The sequence below is a fragment of the Lagopus muta genome, chromosome 1 (assembly GCF_023343835.1).
Source record: "Lagopus muta isolate bLagMut1 chromosome 1, bLagMut1 primary, whole genome shotgun sequence".
NCBI lineage: Eukaryota > Metazoa > Chordata > Aves > Galliformes > Phasianidae > Lagopus > Lagopus muta.
The window spans coordinates 76,069,660-76,091,567 of record NC_064433.1 but is presented as its reverse complement, the minus strand read 5'-3'; the positions used below and the strand labels follow the sequence as shown (position 1 = coordinate 76,091,567).

The 21,908-nt window shown below is 43.6% G+C and overlaps 2 protein-coding genes and 1 long non-coding RNA gene across 3 annotated transcripts in view; 2 read left to right on the top strand and 1 right to left on the bottom strand.

Moving 5' to 3' along the window:
* Positions 1–21,908, top strand: part of MFAP5 (microfibril associated protein 5) — a 263,735-nt gene that overhangs the window by 48,926 nt on the left and 192,901 nt on the right. The gene's annotated exons all lie outside the window — the stretch shown is intronic.
* Positions 6,790–15,862, bottom strand: LOC125686564 (uncharacterized). The gene is made up of 4 exons (XR_007373831.1): positions 15,756–15,862; positions 11,643–11,917; positions 10,357–10,663; positions 6,790–6,959 (listed from the first exon to the last, which is right to left on the bottom strand). It is a non-coding gene; the product is annotated as an uncharacterized LOC125686564 (long non-coding RNA).
* Positions 15,639–20,292, top strand: LOC125686535 (homeobox protein NANOG). The gene is made up of 4 exons (XM_048930627.1): positions 15,639–15,897; positions 16,304–16,572; positions 17,545–17,634; positions 18,097–20,292. Exons 1-4 carry the CDS (start codon positions 15,669–15,671, stop codon positions 18,511–18,513), a joined length of 1,005 nt encoding a protein of 334 aa, XP_048786584.1. The 5' UTR covers positions 15,639–15,668; the 3' UTR covers positions 18,514–20,292.

Below are 21,908 nucleotides of genomic sequence, written 5' to 3'. Positions count from 1 at the left end.
TTTAAAGCCATTCCCCCTTGTCTTATCACTATCAGATCACGTGAAAGTTGGTCTCCCTCCTCTTTGTAAGCTCCCTTCAAGTACTAGAAGGCCTTAGTGAGGTTTCCTCATAGTACAATGTCATGGTTTTGTGATTTTTGTTGTCAGTATTCCACATCATAACATCATGTAAAGCAGTGGGAGTTAAAGAGTTAATGTCCTGGTTCTGTGGACTGCCATTTTTGGGTATTTTGGTTCTAGGAGGGGAGGGGAGGATTGGCATTCCCAGAGGACTTCAGGTCCAGAGGAAGAGAAGTGGAGTTCTTGGCAGGACGCCAGCCAGTCTCCCTCTTTCCTGCTTGGTTTGCTGTGGAGAAAAGCACGTGCTTCCCCTGCAGTCTACTAGAGGAAGACCTCATATCAGACACACTCTCTCATTTTGTTTGATTTTGTTGGATTTTAGTAAGTTACTGTCCCTCCTCAGATCGTTGCCATTGGGTTTTTTTTAGATCCATCTACTGTCTCCCTACCCTTCTCCGATCCTCCCTTCCCTGCTCGCCTGATGCACCGGCCTGCGAGTCACCCATTAGTCACTGGGCTGGGCTGGACTGGAGTAAACAGTGGTTTTTTTCTCCTCTTTTTTTTTCTTTTCTTTTTTTCCTCTCCAGGCCTGTGCCCCCTGTTATGGACACAGATCTAGAAATAACTCCATGACGTGCAATAATGAACACAAAAAACAAACTTGTAGACAAATACTCAATCCTAAATGCATAGGAGTTTAAAAATCCGACCTATATGGATGCCCACCAATGTTCTTTTTCCCTCTTCAGCACTTTTGCTGTCCTTTCCTCTAACTGCAGGTTACATAGCAGCATAATTTACTGACACTCTTGTTCAATTTCTGTATGTAGCACAACAGGCTAAGATAACAGGTAGCATTCTGTTATCACTCAGTGAGATTTACAACTGTGACTCTGAACAATAAACCAGCTTTAGCCAGTCATGAGGATGTGGGGGTAGAGCCCTAACCCATGGAAGGCTGAAAACACAGGCAGGACTTTTACCTGTGTTCTTACTTCAGTATTATTTTTTCTTACCTAAACAGAACATCCCAATATCCTCATGATACAATTCTTTCATATTAACTGTTGATGCTATAAAATCAGAGAAGTGGATCAAATATATTTCATGAAACAGTGTGAAAAACAAGCAAACAAAAAAGTTTTAATTGAAAACATCTGTACTTTGGACTATGATTTTCTATCCTTATCAATCCTTCCGCAGATAAGACACACGCTGGTGGTGGTGATCACTTCTATATTATTTGAGAGATTTCTTGGTTTTTGCTCTATTTTCCTTCACTTTTGTTTCCCAGCTGACATAAAATAAGCTTGAAGATGTCCTTTCTAATAAAATCATTTACATGAAGGCTTGCAATCAAGAAGCCTTTGCTCATAAGCTGTTGTGCAGAAGCTTGCAAACTCCTTTCCAATTGGTCTATACACTCATATCAGATAAGGTTTTAGTTAAAAAGATCCATAGAGAACTTGAACTTATGAGTTTCAGACTTACTGTACAGAGACCTAATAAGTCATATACAAGGAGGAGCATGTACTAGGAGGACTGGGAAGTCTGTAACCTCCAACTACTTCATACAGTGAGAAAAGGAAGTGGGACAATGCAAATGGGAAGTTAAGATAAAAGGAAATCTGCAAAGTCCAGTGATTTGAGAGATCCTACTGGGAAGATGTTCCCAGTAGACTCTCCTTTTATTTGAGTAATAAAGCTGAAGACTCTCCCCTGTATCTTTTTTGGGATAATTGAGCAAGCCTGTTTGAGCAAAATTTTCCCAACACCAGCCCATCAGCTTTTGCCCTTCCAATTCTTCCCCAAAATGTGAGCTGGGGCAGGGAGGGGGGACCAACCATTTAAAGATTATCCTGGTAGCTACAGATCTATCGGTCTTACCTTGGTGCCAGGGAAGGTTATGGAACAGATAACCTCAGGAGCCATCATGGATCATTAACGGTCAAGCAGGGGATCAGGACCAGTCAGCATGGGTTCATGAATGGTAGATCCTGTTTGACAAACCTGACTTTGTTCTATGACAAAGTGGCCCGCTTAGTGGATGAAAGTAAGGCTGTTGATGTGCGTGTATGCACGTGTGTAAAACTTTTCCTGATATCCCTTACTTGATTCACTTCATAAATTGCACTTAGAGGTGTCTCATTTCTGCTGTTCTTCTTCCCCCCATAACAACTATTGTGATCCATTTTCTCTCCTTCTTGAAGTATTTTGAAAGCATCAGTTCCTGTTTTTCTAAGATTGAAAAATCTGTATGTGATCAATGGTATGCATCTAATAAATTGGACTTTACTTAACAGAAGAATGCTACTGTTCTGTGAGTTACAGGTAGACATCTTTTAGTTTCTGTAAAGCCAGATTGTCTTTAGGTTAGATCTATCCATAACTCTGAGTAATTCTTCTGACAGTGTTAAAAGATTAGTCATATAAATGAGAGAAAAATCAGACCCAGTTGTAGCTTTAGAGTTTAATGACTGAAATGGGCAATAAAAAATGAATATTTATTTTAGTCTTGCAAAAATAACCTAGCCTTGGGAAAAGCAGACATAGAAAGATTATATTCCCAAGCATCTAGTACTGAGAGCAGGGCTGTACAGATAACAGTACAGAGGAACTACCTTAGAAGAGAAGTGGGCCTTGAACATTGTTCTTCATTATGCCTCCATTTCCACACTCTGAGGTTTCTCATCAAGAACATTTAGCATGGTGCAGTGTACTCAAGACCCTCAGTGACAAGCTGATTGTGCACAATATTGGTAGAAACTGAGAAAGCAACACTTTATGACTACTGTCTTCTAGACATCAGAAAGTAAATGGCCACTCTCTGTGAAACAGATAATCCTGAAACAAAAACTAAAATACAACATTTATATCCTCAACAGTTATACTTCAAATTTGCTGTGATTTAAAATGGACACAGTGCTTGTAATAGCACAGAAAATTTCCTTTCTACTGATGTCACAAAAAGTGGGTTTTCCCGATGTGTAATGACCTACTTAACCATAAATGTATTTCATTCCATTTCACTAAAAACAATATGTCAGAAAACTACTTAGATTTTTTGTTTGATTGTTTGGTGGGTTTTGTGTGTGTGTGCTTTTTTGTTATCCCAAAGTCCAAAGATCTGGACTTACTCATTGAAGTAGAGTCTCTCTCCAGGGGCACAACCATTTAGCACCAGCATCTTCAGGAACACAATCACTCTGCTCTTTCATGCCATTTAGGAAGCAGCCTAAGCATCTGATCTGTGCAACAGGCCTACATCCTTGCAGTGCATAGCATGAGCCATGCTCAGTACCACCTGCAACGCCAGTGACATATATGCTGGAAAAAAAATCACAGCTGGGGGCAGTCAGCAGTGTCCTGTCTGGATGTTGCCACAGGCCCACATGTGAGCTGGGTCAAATCTGTGGCACCTAGTGATGACTGACAGCACTGCATTTGCCTGGCATTAACTGTCTAGGCTTTTTCTGATTGCCTAGTTATGGAATCCTAGAACAGTTTGGAACATATGAGTCAAAGGTTTTCTAAGCTTTAATTAAATTTATCATTTAATATGTTGTTATTCATATTTTATCTTGATTACTCAATGAAATAGAAGCCATAACATAAGAACATTTACGTGATTCCTTTACATTTTTTAAGAGCTTAACAAATATTAGGGAATGTTTCTTATGCATATATTGGATGTTGATCTCCCAACAGCTGGGGCTTTCTGTCACCATCTTCTGTTTTTGACTTTTTAAAGGAGCATTTATTATCTCTCAAAGTTGAATAGGATAAGAGAATGCATACAAATCAACAAATGTCATGAAAATCCTTATATCACAGAGCAACAGCACTTCTTAGCACATCTCTTTCTAGTACTTTAGACTTCGTTTGCCTTTGCTGTCAAGGTGCTGACCTTCCTTACAGCCCAGCTGCTCTACTCTCATACTATGTTACAGCCACTTATCTGACATCTAGGCTCCTTGGACAAAGAACAGGAGGGACAGTTCAGAGCACAGAAAAACACTAGGCAAATAAATGCCCCAAGGAAAATTGTTGATCTCATGTTATCAAGCTTGTTTCCTTTTTGCCCCAGTGATTTCCAGAGACTTTTAATTGGATGATACTGGGGGCACACAGTGACGTAGATTCCATTTTGAAAGGTGATCTTTGAGAGGGAAAAAAAGGGAGTGAGGAGTGTTATTTCCTTTTATAAGCCTAGCCATTGTAACAGGATAAAAGATTTCTTTTTCTCCTTAAAGGAGATCTCTCTGTCCTGTATCAACTGTATGCCACCCAGAAACTCCTCTTCACTGCCACAAGATTACTCTGAGTGGTGATACTGCCATTCAGCTACTCCACCTCAGTAAGACAGACAGGGAAATTCTTTCCATGAAGGCACAACATGAGTCAGAGGGAGGCAAAGAAAGCCATAATGCAATACAACACATATCTGTGCAGCTCCAGTTGTCCATTTGCAAAGCCCTTCCATCACCAGAGGAATTTCTTGGAGACATTTGTAGTAACGGAAGCCCCTCAGCACAAGAAGCTTTCCAGACACCCATGGCATGGCAGACTGAGGCCTGAGTTGCCGAGCTGAGAAAATTCAAGCAGGATAGGTCCCTATCCTATAGGATAGTCCACATTAGCTACAACCAATAGGCAATCTGCATAGGCATGTTCACAACCCTTGCTGTTCTTGTCCTCAGCCTGAAAATGCCCCGTCTCATTCCAGCCCATTGACAGCGTGTTGGTGCATCAGGGCCAATAGCTCTGGGGTAACCCTGCCTGTCCTGATAGCCTACCTGCAATTCAACTGCATTATCTGCAGGCTTCCTTACAGACACAAATAAATGAACAACCACAGAGGCAACAAAGCCACTCAGTTTCAATTCTCTGATATCTGTCCATGAGTCAGTCAATCTCCTTACTTGGATCTCTGTCTCCAAAAGGAAAATTTAAGCCGCAGCAGACAAATGGAAGGAGATAAAGGGACAGAGAAGTTCCGTAGGGCATGGTGGCTGTGCAGGGTGCAGTAGAGCCAAGTGTTTTGGTACAAGAAAAGAATCCCAATTCAGGCAAAATGCCTTGTGAGACAAGGAACAAGGAAGCATCCTCTCCTTCTCACTAGCCCTAGTCTGTCCTGAGTTTTAAGACGTAGTAAAATACAACATAAACCAGGAAAGCTTTCTCTTGACTTCAAAAAGCATCACAATGATAATTTGATTTTTAGTGTGACTCACAGCTGAAACAGGGGCTCTCCCTCCCTTTCCTGTCAAAATTTCCCTGATTTTTTCACCTACATACTGTATTATGCTCCAAAATAACTAATAGTTTGTGGCGTTTTCAGCTGCGACCTAATAGAACCAGGTTTAAAATCATAAAATCCTTAGAGTTTGAAGGGACCACTAAAAACCATCTTGTCCAACTCCCCTGCAATGAACAGGGACACCACAGCTAGATCAGGGTGCTCAGGGCATTATCCAGCCTCACCTCGAAAGTCTCCAGGGATGGGCATCAACCACATCTTTGGCAGCCTCTTCCAGTGCCTCACCACTCTCACTGTAAAAGATTTTTTCCTCATATGAAACCTAAATCTAACCTCCCTAAGCTTGAAGACATTTTCCCTTGTCTTATCACAACAGAACCTGCTAAAGAGTCTGTGTCCTTCTTTCCTGTAGTTCTCCTTCAGATACTCAAAGGCCACTCTCAGGTCACCTTGGAGCCTTCTCTTCTCCAGGCTGAAGAGCCCCAGCTCTCTCAGCCTGTCCTCACAGGAGAGGTGTTCCATTCCATGGATCATTTTTGTGGCCCTTCTCCGAATATGCTCCAACAGGTCTGTGTCTCTCCTGTACTGAGAAGTCCATATCTGGATGTAATATTCCAGGTGAGGCCTCACCAGCACAGTGCAGAGGGGCAGGATGACATCCCTCGACCTGCTGACCAGGTATCTTCTGATGCACCCCAAGATTTGTTTGGCTTTCCAGGCTGCAAGGGCACATTGCTGGGTCATGTCCAGCTTGCCATCCACCAATACCCCCTAGATCTTTTTCAGCAGAGCTGCATTCAATCTTTTCATTTCCCAGTTTGTACTGTTAATGGTTTTTGCCTCAACCCAGGTGCAAGACCTTGCACTTGGATTTGTTGAACCTCATGAGGTTCACCTCATGAGGCCCACTGTTCAAGCCTGTCCAGGTCCCAGGGCTTTAGAAAGGGATATGAGCCTGAGTCTCACCTAGGACTGATTATACAATTAATCTCCTTCTTTTCACCCTGGAGAAGGCTTCATAAGGGGGGGAAAAAATTAAAAAAAAAAAAACAAAACTTTCCAAAGAAGCTTCTTGCTTCTGTCCAAATAACCATTCTCAATGAAAAGCCAGTTATAATCAGCTCAGCTCTCGTATCTGCATGCACTGCTGTGTCTCCAAGCTAGAAATAAACTCAAAGTACCACAGAAACAGATAAAGGAAATCACAGCATAAAGGAAATTAAGGAGTCATGAAGGAAAAGAAACATAAGAAAACAGTTTAAATGGGAGGCCACCTGGAGTGCAGAATGGACAGGAAAACGCATGAGAGAAATACAAGTACATGAGAAAATCAGAATGAGAAAAACAATCTGAGGGAAGACTAGAAATCAGCCAGACAAATAAAAGCCTCTCTGACTTCTTTGGCTTCTTGCCACAGTTGATTCAGAATGAGGGGAAGAAAATGCTAGGTACATTACGTTATGTGGCTCTCTTGTCCAACATGCAGAGAAGACAGCAGAGGAGCATGACAAGCAGTGGATGGGAAGGAAATCCTTCTCCCATCTGAGCTGAAGGCTTTAATTTTGTTCGGGTTCACAACACTTTCTGGATGTTCATTGGATGGATCTGTTCTCTCAAAAAGAGCCTTCAGATGCCAATCCTGTTGGGAACACATAGGAAAAAAAGAAAGAAGAACAAAGGAAGAAAGTTCATAACACTAAAGATTTTATTCATGTGAGAACAGTTGAAAATGCTAAGAGATAAATACTTAGTGCTCCTTCTTCCTAGAGGAGACACACTTCTTCATTGTTAGGACATTTAATTTGTCCTGTCCTTCAGTTGCAGTTCAGCAACACACGAGCTTACACATCTTTGAAACAGTCACTTGTATGTGGGAAGTGAGGCCCAACTTTGTAAAGATCTCTCCAGTTTAAGCTTGTCCCACTCCATCAGTACCGAGCAGCTGTTAAAGAGATTATATCTTTGGTGCCTTGCTATGGTGTTCATAGCAACCTGGTGATCAAGAGGTCACTGGAACAGAGAGTGAGTACAGAGAATATCCTGAGAGGGGAAATGGTAAGACCTCAGGTACCTCAGCCACTGTTGTCATTTAGCAAATGTAGCTCTTCTTCTTTGTGAAGTCACCAGCTTGATATCTCCTGGAGACTGCCATTCAGAAATAGGAAGAAAGGACACAGAGCAACACTCCATGTTTCTCAGCAAGAGACACTGGTGCATTAAAAGTGAGCATCTCCAACCCTGGGCTTTTTATGAAAGAAATTACTGGCATTTTTTCACTATGTGCCTGTCAAGTGGGTCATGCTCCACACACAGCCTTGAACATGGATCCCCATGACTCTAGGGTTATACTGAGGTCTCTGCACCCGGGCTTTTGCTGCACTATCTTGCATCTCAAGAGGTGCAGGAAGAAGGGCACATCCTATCTCTCTCTCACCTGGCTATCTTTGCCTTTTCCAGTCCCTTGATTTTCCTCTCCCCATGCCATCACCTCTCTCCCAGGGCCACTGACCAATGAAACTGAAGCACAACTCTGTTACCTCTCCAGTAGAGGCCAGGGGGAGGGGACAGGCAGGCAATGCAGCTCCCCGAGACATGACTACCACAAGCCCAATGGTGGTCACAGCAGGGCAGTGGTTAGACAGCCCTGTGTCTTGGCATTACTTTGATTGTATCATTCAGCATTGCGAGGAACATGTTTAAGTGCTCCACACAGCTGTCTCAAGTCATTTCCATGAAAGACATGTCCAGGAAGCAGGTGTTGAAGCCAATGACTGGTGAACAACCTATTCTCTGGGGATTGAATCATAGAAGAGGCATGATCTGGCTGCTTATGCAACAGCAGCAGGCCTCAATCACTGAACTGTGCTGGGAAGCATACCACCAACGTCCTGCTCTTGCTGCAGGGCACCACTACTGTCTTGTTCCCACAGTGGATGCAGCCAGTGGGCAGCTCAGAGATCCCCACCAGCTTTGGCTAGCACATAGGATTGCAGAGTAGATGGGTACTGACAGAAACTGAAATCTCCAGTGGTTTATTTTAACACGCTGTCTGTGGACTGCAGTGGCTGAGAAGAGATGAACCTATATCCTGCTGGACCATTTCTGCTGCAGCAGTGGGGACATCTAGCAGCTGCAGTAAATGAAGAAAGATAACTGAGGTATTAAGCTTGTCAGAGGGCCCTGCTGGATCCCAAGCCAAGACCTGCATATTTGCACCAAAATACGTAACATTCTGCAAGGTTACTTTGCATCTGCAGATGCTTTAACACTATTAATAGATTGTTTACAACTACAGTGGCATGATTTAGTCATGAGTGGGATTAAAATAAGGTGTTCTCAGGCCTGTCTTAGCCCCAGAGTTTGCATGCAGTTCACGACTGACTTCAGAACTGGAATTTTTAGCAAGATGTTGTTCCCAATAGTCATGGCTCCTCCTCCACTTTCATAACTAAGCTGTTCTGAGGAAGCATTTTTATATTCTCACAGATGAGTTTGAGGTTCTAGAGTTCTGCCACTGTATGATTCTGTGTTTTTCCTGATCTTGCAGCCTGAGACGACACACAGTCAAATATGCAGTCTCTTTATTTCTTTGCTGCCCACAAAGATGTGTTTTCACTTTCTGATGTAAAAAATTCTCTCTGGACGATCCAAAGGAGATGAACAGATCATTTTTACCTTTGTACCACTAGTGATGTTGATTTGAAGAAGCAGGCCACAATATATTTTGTAAAGTGTTTTTATAAATAATTGATTTGGAAAAATAGATATACCATATATTTTAGTACTGTATTTTTAGAAATACAGCTGCTGAATTGTTGTATTCTGTAATTAGATCTTGCTTGCAAAACTGTAATAGCTTTTAGATGTTGCGAATAGTATGGACTACTAATAATACTAACTAGAAAGCACATTGTAAAGCTATTCTGTTTTGACAAGAGACCCTCAGCAAAAGAAATACAATAATGAAACTAGGGCCTCCACACAAGACTGAATTGTCTCACTCTGTGACTAAGTTGGGATGCAACAGGCAGACACTAAGATACTCCCCTCTATCCTCTTTATCTTCTACAACCCAGTATATATCATTAAAATACAGATTGCCAAGTGTATCTCAAGGATGAGCAGATGCCCAGAAATAATGGCTGAGTGCTGAGTGAGCAAATGTTAAAATTTTGGTACCTATAAATTACTTACAATAGGCATTCTCCTACTGAGCATGTGTCAGTGGAGAAAGTTCATCTAGAGGAAAAGCGATGAAGACTACTGGATAAAGTAAAAGACTGTCGATTGGACTGCCATGATGCTAAGAGAATGCTAGACAATTGAAAGGACCATGGAATAGAAGACTGGAGACCTCATAAATCACTACCTGAGATAGGCATTTATAAGTTCACTGTCTCATGCATAATTGATGAGTATGTACCACCTGTGGAAATATAATGGACTCTGAATCATGTAATCTTTGAAGCACTTATAGTGGAAATATCCCCAGTGCTTGCTGGTGCTACTAATAAAGAATACCTGACTTAACAGTAACAAAACTTTGTTAAGTTTCTACACACTGATTTCTTTGATTCAATGTAAATGTTATATCCTCTTCCCAAGCCTCCAACTTCCACTCAATTTAATTCATAGAATGGCTTAGATTGGAAGGGATCTTAAAGCTCATCCATTTCTAACCCCCTGCTGTGGACAGAGTTGTCATCCATTAGCTCAGGCTGCCCATGGCCCCAGTTCAACCTGGCCCTAAACACCTCCAGGTACGGGCCATCCACAACTTTTCAGCACAACCTGTTCCAGTGCCTCACCAAACGACTAAGGAATTTCCTCCTGAAAGCTCATAGAAATCTTCCCTCTTTTAGTTTAAAACCGTTTCCTCTTGCTCTCTATCAGACCACGTTAAAAGTCGGTCTCCATCTTGTTTATAAGCTTCCTTTAAGTACTGAAAGGCAATTTCTAAATAAAAGACATTCTGTTAAAAAAAAAAACAAACCAAAACCAAAACCAAACCAAAACAAAAAACTACTGTCACTCACTGTTCTTCCTTTTGTCTCTTTATCTTTCCCATCTCAGCAAAGTCGGCCACATAAATATTGTTAGACAAAAGCAGGTAAATCTTTTTCTTCCGTCAGTCCCAGACAATATGCACTTGCAGATCCCGTCGAACAGCACTGGGTTTCACCGGCTGCCATTCAGATGTAGAGCGGGTGCCAGCCAGGGAGCCTCAGGCTCTAACAGTTGCTAATCACACATGAATGTGTGTGCAAGAGCCAGTCTTGGAGGAAGGGAGACGGTGGACCGATGGGGGTAAGGACCAGACAATGTGGAGGTCTCTGTCCCTACCTGTAAGAGATTTGAAAGAGAAGCACCCGTTTTCAGTCATCCTGCAACCAGACACTTGCCTTATAGGTGATCTGCTCCTACGTGGACTTTCTGGACTTCAAAAATCCAGATGTAGCAGAATCAGCACAATGAATTGCTCGAGAACTATGTGCTAATTGGTTCATGAGATGGATTAGGAATAAAATGACTCTCAGATGGTGTGCCCACTTATAGCCTGCACAAGCATAATTACAGTCATCCAGTTGGCATGCAATCCCCATTAACAACACTGAAAAACATGGGATTAGCCTCAGATGAAAAAGTGGAAGAAAACAGGTGCCACAATACACAGTGAACCCAAGAGAACATTCAACACATATCCTACCACTCAAGTGCCCCACTAACCGTAGGCTCTGAGTAGCTATGGACTTTGCAGAAACTTTTCCCACTGAGTGGGTTGTCTAAAATTGTCCCCATCAGAAAGAGGGATCAGAAACCTGAGGGGAGGGGGAAAAAAAAGAAAAAAAAAAAAAGCACCTCTGCTTCATTTAAAAATTCATAAAAGAAATCTGTTCAAGGGAAGAAATCACAAACTGTATGATACGGAGCAGCATTTAGGAGGAGAGCTTAGGAGGTGTCACGTTTTTAAATTACACAAGGTCTTTGTGCAATGAGAAACACAGCACTAGGTATCCCTCCCCTGGTGCTGGAAATGGCAGAAACTCTACGCAAAGCAAGCATTTGAACACAGCTAACACTGTGCATTTGCTTTTAGTTTGCACATCTAACTATGAGGGCCTATGAGAACAGTCACTATTACCAAAAGGGAGAGTGAAGAAGTTGATCGGGGAGGCCATTTGGAAGGTTCTTGTCTAATACGCAATCTCTACATGTTCCCCAGTACTGAACAACCATGGCTCTCAAGTACTCCCCAAAGAGATCATTTTTTATTCGAGTTTGTAAGCACTGATAGGGAATGCTTCCTGAGACAAGTACTTACAAATAAAGCACTTCAGCATTTCTGTATGTAGCAAGCATTAGTGCAAAGAAGGGCTGATAAAGAAAGAACAGGCCCATCTGCGTGGTCTCACTAGCTTTCTTTCCACCTTATTTTGACACTCCAGATTTCCTGCCGGCCTGCTTCCACGGTCCCTCTGTTCAAGTCTGCCTCTTCACGGTTAACAATGGGTCACATCAACCAGTAATTCTCAGGTGATTAAGCAGCAGGGTTGTCAGTGGAAAGGAGAAACTTTGTCCTTTTCTTGACCTGCTCCCCTAAAAAGTCAAGAGAAAGAAAAGCTGTATTTTAATATGAATGAGGGTCTAATTTTTATTATTCTTTGTTGGCTGCCTTCCTTCCACAAACATGACATTTTCGATCCAGACTGCTAGCTGTGACCAAGCCATGCCGGGGAGGCTGTCTGGAGTCAAAGGCTGTGGAACAGATGTTTTCTGAGGGTTAGCTGAAGAAAGTTCAATCTGAAAAGTACCAAGTGAGCCTGCTTGCAGGAAAAGGTGGACAAGCTCAAGAGAATACAATGAACAGGTTTCTACCTGCCTTCCCCCATCATGCACATACTTGACTGAGCCTGATGCCTCCCACGGAAACCTCTGAGGAATAGCAAGGCTCAGCCATGGACCCCTGGTTACGGCTCACAGAGCACCATGAACATGAGCATGAACAATACAGGAACTCTCAAAAGTTCAGTTCAAAATATTCACTGAAACACAGATGAGACACTTTTGAGTCAGCTACAGAAGAACACTTGATCTACATAAAATTTGAGACAACTCTACCAGTGTAACAGTGATCTGCTGATGAAAATGAGGTTAGCAGGGCTATGAGGTAGGAACCTGTAGAACTGTGATCCAGAGGTATAAGCTCCAAAGCTGAATTTAAAGTCAGCTGGTGCTTCCTCAGCCTCTGTAAGCTGGTCTGTCTGTATCACTTCAGTGCAAGTTTGAGCTCCAGCCTTCTGAAAGTGGTGACCCTACTTATACTAATAGGTGAACCCTTGTAGAAGGAACTTGCATGAAAACACCTTACAGCCCTTGTCCAATCTCACTTGTGTTTCAGCCAAGAGAGCTTTTAGACATCAGCTTCTATTTTTACCCTGGAAGGACTATGGAAAAGGCTCCGTGGGACATACTTCTGCCAAGTAACTGCTTACATTCCCTTCCATATGCTTAATGACCCAGCTGATGCTTACATAGTGACTAGTCCCATCATATTAGGCACATAATGAAGCGATAACTGCAAAAGCAGGGAGTGACCACAGCATTAAGAATGAGGTGACACAGCCTTCAGCTTAAAAACAAATCGATTTCAATCTGTTGGGAAGAATAGGACCAAAACAGATCTGAATTGCGATGCTGCTCCACTTGAAAACAGCAGCAAAAAGGAACATGGGTGAATATTTGGGTCTGTTCTCAGAGTCATTCTCAGCAGGTGTTTCTAAAAAACACATCATCTCTATACATTCATGGGCAGTACATCTACTTTGCAGCTTAATAGTGTCGCAGGGCATAGGTCCCAGACCCAGCACCTCAGGGAGCCTCTTGAATGTCTACATCTTGCTTCCCATAGCATTCTCTGGGCCTGTATGACTTACGGATTTACCTTCCCAATATGTTATCATGTGTAAAATTTATTTGGGGGTAAATAACTGAATTTCTTTTCATAAATTCCGACTTTAGCTCTAGACACGATTTTATACACTTACACAAGCCTTATTTATCCTACTAAGACATTTCAAAAGATGTCTGATAATTTGATAAGAGGTTTGGCTAGGGAGAGGAAGCAAACTCATGTCACTAGAGGGCGACAAGTGGAACAAAAAGCAGTGAAAATAAAGGGAATTAGAGACCAGCAAGATGACAAAATCAAAGGATAAACAAAGATTATGGAAAAATTAAGGGGGAAAAAATGAAATCAGTTCCATGCAGACAGCAAAGCAGGTCCATCTCTGGGAGGGAAACAGTTCAATAGCAAAAAAAATTATAAACCAAGGGAGAGTGGGGATTTGGTGGCAGTGAAGGTGTTATTCCGGCTGTAAAACGCTAATCTTTCTGCTACGGGTGCCCCTACACAAGCTGTGTTGCCACTGATGACTCAGTCTGCAGCTTGTGAGATGGCAAGAATGCATCCTGGAACCTCACAGCATCAGGCGGCATGGCCTCCAGCCTTCTGTCTGTGTCAATAAACATTATCAGAACAGTATTTACTATTTCACTTAATGCGCACTGTAGAGGCAAATAAGTGGAGCCCCTTAAGCTATCATTGCCAAGAGACAATTAAATAAGCACTTTGGTTTGCAAACACAGCTTCCCTGACATTGAAACCCTGTAGTTTTCCCTGTTTTTGCAACAGGCTGTTGTTTTTTTTATGAGCTCAGACATTATTTCACAGCATGCATATCTCCAGTGAAGCCCTATCAGCAAAGGGACTGTGCAGATCAGTGGCCACCACTACCGTAACAGTTACACAATGATTTTGCACATAAACTCTTTCTGCGTGTGCAGTGGCTGAGCCCATAACAGTAAGCAAGCAACCATGTGTGAAACCAGCAGCCCAAAATGTGGGGACAGGGAAGAGCCTAAGGGAAGCAGGGAACCCACAGCTTACACCACTTGCTTCAGGGCAAGATACCATCTGCCTCCATATTTTACCCCCTCATCGAGTTATAACAACTTTCTCCTGCATTCCTAATCACCTGTCTACCTGAACCCTATCCAGATTCTGAGAAACTAAATCACCATAAATTAGAAAGTCATCAAAAATGACCCCAACGAGGGCCCTTCCAAGCTGCAAAAGCACCTTCAGGCCAGCAACTCTCTGCCACTACCTAGCAGTGCTGGGGGAAGGGGGGCTTAACTTAACACATGGGGCTCATCAGCTCATCATGACTAAGCTGGGGAAGAAGAAATGTAAGGAAGCAAGGGAGGCATATGTCTCTTGCCTTAGAAGATAATTAGCAGCCAATAACAATCCCCTGTTTCTTTTTAGACAGGCAGGAGCCATGTCCTGTCCTTTCACTGGGTGAAGTAAGGAATTTGATTTGTCACACGCTCTCATTTGTAGATCTCTCAGATGGTTTTCCACATTTTATAACCCCTGAGCAATTATGATTATCACTCCAGTAACTTTATAATTTCCTTAAACAAAATAGTAATACTTTGGTGTAGACTGTGGGACAGTGGAAACAGTAGTCCCTGGCTTCAAGTGCTCAAGTTCTGAAGGGTTCTTTTATATTATCCTCAACAGGGTTATTGCCACCTCTTCCTGGAGCTTACAAAAAACTTTTTTCCTCTTCTTTTTTGTAAACTCTTGCTTATTTCAAATGCCATGAAAAGTAGTGACAAATATCTGAGGAAAGAAACTTGAGAAGTGACATTTCTTTGTGCTCCTCCAAGATAGACTTGTCTGTCTCATCCTTGGGTTAGCATTTAGAAAACTTGAGGAGCTCGTCTTTCTTTGAGCTTGCTTCCCTGTGATGCAGACACCATCCTGAAACACCGCCCTCCCCGCCGGCCCCAGTCTGTATTCCTTGCAAGGAGGAATGCTTATCTGTGTACAATGATGGCTGCAGTCTGCAATGCAGACACGAAAAGCCTCCGCATGTCCCGGGGGGATCTCTGGGCTCCCCCTCCATTCTTTGTACTTGGGTGGGGATCGATGAGGAGGCGTAGGTGGGGAGCAAGACTGTGAAATGTGAGGGCGGGGGTGCCAGCCCAGCCTAACTTGCCGTACGGGACAGCCTCGCTCACGCCTGCTAGGCCTGAGGTGGAAACAAAGCGTCTCTTCCCATTCCCCCGAGGGGACGGGTGTGCGGGCAGCAAAGAACTGACCCCCACCGAGGACCCAAATGGGGAAGTTGGCCCCTCTGTCCTAGTCCTCCCCCACTCTCCGAATATCCCCAAAGCCACTCCCCCCCAATCAACTGACTTTTAACATGACAATGGTCGTGACAATCCCTTGGCCAAAGCCAGTCTGGGGAGGACATAAAACATTGCCCCTCACCGCCTAATGGGGTATCTCCGTGCAGTAGGTCCGTCCGCAATCAGCTCACCGCCAGCTACAGCTGGAGGTGCCGTCCCGACCATGAGCGCTCACCTGGCTATGCCGTCCTACGGCGCCGTTAGGTGCGGGCACTACTACTGGCCCTCCCCGGGCAGCATGGATAGTGCGTCCGCTGAGGAAGCTCCAGCAGCAGACCTTTCCTTGACTGCAGCGCAGAAGACGCCCAGCCACCCAGGTATGTGGACCCGAAGGGGTGGCCGTATCTCTTGCTGTCTCTCCTCCTCCAGCGCGAAGCCCCTGGTGCTCCGCTAGCGCCCGTCGGCTTTTATCAAAAGCTGTCCGCTGCCAGGGAGCGATGACCGGGCCGCGTCGTGGGGCGGGAGGGTAGGCAGTACTCCTCACCTGCCCTGCCGGGAGCTAAGCGGTGGGCAAGGGCTGGGAGCTGCTGCCGGACGCTCGCCGCGAAAAGACCTGGCGCGGCCTTCGTGTTCTGGCGAAGCTGCGGGCTGTCTTGCCGGCTACCACTGCTTCTCGTGCTCACCCTGGCTACGGAATCTGCAGCGGTCTCCAGTGTTCCAGAAGCTGAACCTCGAAGTCTTTATCTGGAGTGACTGCTCACTCTAGTTGTCCTTTCTCCTCAGATGCTTCTCCAGCTTCCTCCAGCTCTGGGACACTCATTCAGTATACCCCGGACTCTGCCACTAGCCCCACGGCAGACCACCCATCTCACCACCCCACTTTTCAGAAGGTCAAGGATAAAGGTGAGAGTGGGGCAAGGAAGGCCAAGAGCCGCACAGCTTTCTCTCAGGAGCAGCTGCAGACCCTGCACCAGCGGTTTCAGAGCCAAAAGTACCTCAGCCCCCATCAGATCCGGGAGCTAGCTGCTGCCCTGGGGCTCACCTACAAGCAGGTAACATCCTCCTCTGAGCAGCCAAATTGCATCATTAAATGTAAAGTCATCTCAAACATCTTTTCTTTTCTTGGACTCGCAGGGAGGAGTGTTTCTCAGTATATTGGTTATGTCAGAGATACGGTCCTTGCCCCACCAGTTACTCATGTGTGACTGAGGCGATTTGTGAATCGGCACTGATGTCGGCCCAGCAGTGAGAAGCTGCCGCCATTCAAGCAACTTTGCTGTAGTTGCCTTGTCTGGCATGTTTTTCAGGCAGGGGTTTTGATGCTTTGAGTGTAAAAACCGGTGACCGGAGCTATAAGTGCGCTAGTCCCAGCGTTGATTCTACAGCTGTGTAATGTTAGCTGATGGAACCGTGTATAGTATTGGAAGCAAGGCAGAAACTATGAGGGCTGCTCCAAAAGTAATGCCTCCCATTTTATTATGTTGGATCGCAACCTCAGAGACAGAAGCTTCCTGCCAGTATTCCATTACGTTTTGTTGCCGTGCGACAGATGGCAGCAGAGGGGCAATCTGACAAAATAGTGTCTGACATGGAAGGGCAAATGAAGCAAACGTGTCTCACTTAATCCACTGACATTCATTGACGCTTTATGAGCGTTTATGGAAATCAGGCAATGGACATTTGCACAGTGAGGCCATGGGTAGTGCTGGCAATGTGGATCACTTGCATTGGTGTATATTTTAATGAGTTGTGCCACACAGGCTGTTTTTTATCACTGGTGAAAATGCATAGCTAATGATGGTGGCTATGTTGAAAAACAGTGCTCCGTATCTGGGAATTCGCTCTATCCAATAGCATTATTGTGCTCTTTCTAACTACTGGAGTTTCCATGGAAATAAATAGGAGACATTACTTCTGGAGCAACCAATGTATATTACTGTAGAAAGAAAAATTTGGGGGATACATAGTAAGATTCAAATAGGAATGGATTTCTAATGTTCCATGTTCTGTCCCCTCTCTTCTAGGTGAAGACATGGTTTCAGAACCAACGGATGAAATTTAAACGTTGCCAAAAGGAGAGTCAGTGGGTGGATAAAGGGATTTATCTACCACAGGTGAGAGAATTCCCCTTGCCCAAGTATGCCTTACTACTAGTCAGGGTTCCTGCTTTCTGTGGGGAAAAGTGTATCATGTCCAAGCCAGTTTCATTTTTCATAATGAATTCTACAGCAGCATCTATTTTTTTAAGCCTGCCTTGGCCATTGAGGTATCTTTTTTTACACTTAGTTAAGAAGTGGTAAAATTAAACAGCTCAGGAGGGCCAATGAAGCTGTTCATGTTGCTGGGGTTTTTTTGTTTGTTTGTTTGTTTTTCTTCTAGCATGGTGTTCCCAGAATTGGACTGTAGGCTTTTTAACTTAAGATCTGTGATCTCTGATATTAATTATCCATAGTGAAGACGCTGGACTGAAAAGACTATATTTTGGAGGAGGTGGAAAATAGGATACATACAGTACAATGGGTACAGTTGGTGTGGTGCTAATAATTACTGAATGGACTCTTCTCTGTCTTTCCCAGAATGGGTTTCATCAAGCTGCATATCTGGATATGACCCCTACATTTCACCAGGGCTTCCCTGTTGGTGCCAACAGAAATCTTCAGGCTGTGACCAGTGCACACCAGGCTTACAGCAGTGGCCAGACTTATGGGAATGGGCAGGGCTTGTACCCATTCATGGCTATGGAGGATGAGGGGTTCTTTGGAAAAGGTGCAACAAGCTGCAGCACCCAGCAGGCCATGGGCCTATTCAGTCAGCAGATGAACTTCTATCATGGCTACCCTACCAATGTGGATTATGACAGCTTGCAGGCAGAAGACGCCTACAGCTTCCAGAGCACCTCTGATAGTATCACACAGTTCTCGAGCTCTCCAGTACGGCATCAGTACCAGGCCCCTTGGCATACCCTGGGGACCCAGAGTGGTTATGAGACTTAGACCTAAGTATTGTTCTTTCCCTTCCTCCTGTTTTGTCTCATGGGGTTTCTAGGGTCTTGACTCAGAGATCCAACTTCTATTCCTTCCTTTTGCCTCTCCTTTTCAATTCCTGCTTTAACTGTTGGTGGGGTTTAGCACTCCACTACTTTGGGTTTCTTTTCTCTTCAAAGGCATCTCTGCAAAGCTAATCCTTTGCAAGGGTGTGTGTGGACAGGTGAAATTGCATTTATGGAGGGGAATGTGCAATGCCAAGGTCAGGAGCAGTGGAGATGGCAAAGATCCATGTTTACTGTTCAACATCCACTTCGCTGCCTCTTTTGCAGATGATTCTCTGGTCTTTGACACGTGTCTTGCAGCTAAAACTTGGATAAGAACTTTTAATTTCTGCAACAAATACCCTATTTGTAGCCCAGAGTCTTTCCTGCTGTCTTGCCTTTTTCTGTTGCAACCTCCGTCATCTAGTAAGTTCACCTGGGTCCTCTCATCTCTGAACTGAAAACCTAAATATTATCTTAACTTGATTCAGTTACTCCGTCTTTCCACCTGGAAAGGTCAGTACCTGCCTACCCTTTGCCTCCTGCCTTTCTATGTACATAGGGCAGTTTAAAGAGGAGGAGAAAAGAGAAGTTAGAGGGAGTGTTGTCTGTACCTGTTGTGGAAACATTTTGATTTCCAAAGCTGCTGAATGCTTTATGCCTGTCAAATAACTAACAATTAATCTCTGGAACTATTTGTAACAGTTTAGATCTTGTCTTCCCTAATCTCTCTGCTGAGAAAATGTTGGCTTGTCCCAACCTGAATGTTGCAGCAGATGGTACACCAAAATGCCGTTGCTGGAAATGTGAGTAGTGGCTATATTCAGCCATCTTCTGAGTGCTGAGAAATAGTTTGCTTATCTGTATATCAGGATTCACTTGCAATTTGTGAACACAGTGAAAATATCATGGGCAGCTTTCTCAGAGGCAGAGGGTAGGCAAAGGTAAAGGGCATGGTTAAGTTAAATCATGGTTAGTTATTCTGAAACCTGAATGTCAGTGAGGAAAACACTGTTGGATAGTAGGGGGGCTAGAGCAGGATTTTTCCCTAATCTCTTGTCTAATCCTAGTTTTAAGATAGCAAGCAAATGTTTTCATGCCATCTCCAGTGCTTAGTTCGATTTTTCCATATTCTACTGCTGAAAGGTTTATCAATTACCTCTTCTGGTAGCTGTTCTGGGTGAGGTGACAAGTTTAGGAAAACCTAGATAGACAACGAAAGAATGAAAATGGCAATTAAAAGTTTTCATTTTATTTTTAAAAAGAACTGAATCATCCTTTTCAGTACGGAGATTACTAGAACTCAGTGACTGCCTGTGTGAAACTGGATCTTTTTTAAGTGGTGAGATTGGAGAGTCCAGTCTGCTACTGCCCAAGAATACAAAATGTCTTGAGTTGGCAAGAGTAAATAAATGATAAAAGCATAAATAATTTTTTTCACTAATGCAGTTTGTACTGAAATCCTGTATTTTAATGTATTTGAAAGGATTATATTTCATAGCTGAACTTCCACTACAAAGAAGATGGATGCTTGCAGTAATCATGGCCATGTTCTATGGCATATGTGTGTTGTCTGCTGCTCTGCTTCTGCCTGATGTTTTTACCAACTTGATTGAATTGAAAATAAATGATTTTATTTTAATGCTGAAACAGTGTTTCTTGCTTGTACTTCTTACCAGAATGGTGTTTTAAGGAAATAATTATTTGGGTAGCTCCACAGTAGAGAAGAAAGGGAGGTAAAATGTAACCTTGCTGTGTTTAGCCCAGAAGAAGTGGTATTAATTGTAGAATTATGGAATCAAGGTTGGATAAGGTTGAATCATGAATTCCAACTGTCAGCCTATCACTACCCTTGCCTGTTAAACCATGTCCTTAAGCACCTCATCTACATGTTTCTTTAGCATCTCCAGGGATGGTGACTCTACTACTTCCCCTGGCAACTAGAAAAAAAGGACATACTCCTTTAAAACAGCTGTTTAAGATTAGGTCACAGGATTTTGTCAGTCTTTTCTTCAATTATGGAATAGCTTGAGTTAGAAGAGACCTCAAGGATCACCAAGTTCCAACCCCCCTGCTGCAGGCAGGGTTGCTAACCACTAGATCAAGTATTAGATGAGGTTGCTCAAGGCCCCATCTAACTTGGCCTTGAACACTGTCAGGGACACGGCATTCATAACCTCTCTGGGCAGTCTGTTCCAGCACCTCACTGCCATCTCAACGAAGAACTCCCCCTGAACATCTGATCTAAATCTTCCCTCTTTTAGTGTAAAACCATCCCACCTTATCCTATCACTACCTACCTGTGTGAAAAGTTGATTTCCTTCCTGTTTATAATCTTGCTTAAATACTGGAAGGCTGTAGTGAGGTCTCCCTGCAGCGTTCTTTTCCCCAGACTGAACAAGCCCAGTTCCTTCAGCCTGTCTTCATTGGAGAGGTGCTCCAGCTCTTTGATCATGTTTATGGCCATCCTCTGGACTGTCTCCAAAATCTCTACATCTATACTGTCTTGGAGGGCCCAGACGCAATACTCCAGATGGGGCCTAAGGAAGGCAGGGTAGAAAGGAATAGTTACCTCCCTTGTCCTGCTAGCTACTCCTCTTTTAATACAGCCTAGGATACAGTTTGCCTTCTGGGCTGCAAGGACACACCATTGGCTAGTATCAAAATTTGCCAGTACACCCAAGTCCCCAGCCTGAGTGCAACAGCCTGTACTTTGCCTTGTTGAACCTCATTAGATTCACATAGGCCCATTCTTCAAGCCTGTCCAGGTCACTCTAAATTGCATCCCTTCCTTCTATTGTGTCAACTGCACCATTCAACTTAGTACCATCAGCGAACTGTTTAAGTCGTTATTGATAGAGATATCAAAGAGTATCGGTACCAAGATTGCCTCATTGGGGTTTACCACTCATCACTGGCCTCTAACTGTACATATAAGCGTTGACTACAATCCTCTGGATATGACCATCCAAACAATTCTTTATCCACCAAATAGTCCAACCTTCAAAAACATCTTTCTTCAATTCAAAAATAAGGATGTGATGGGGAACAAGATTGAAGGCATTGCACAAGTCCAGGTAGGCCACATCAGTTGCTCTTCTATTATATATTGTTGACATCACTCTATCACTGAAGGTCACCAAATTGCTCAGGTATAATCTGCCCATGTTGAAGCTGTGATAGCTGACTTAGACCACCTCTTCCCTTCACATGTGCCTTATCCTATCTTCCATTTGAATCTGCTCCATGATCTTTCCAGGCACAGACACGAAGTTCACCCACCTGTACTTCCATGAGTACAATTCTCCCTTTTTTATAATTGGGAGTGATGTTTCCCTTTTTTCCAGTCACCAGGGACTG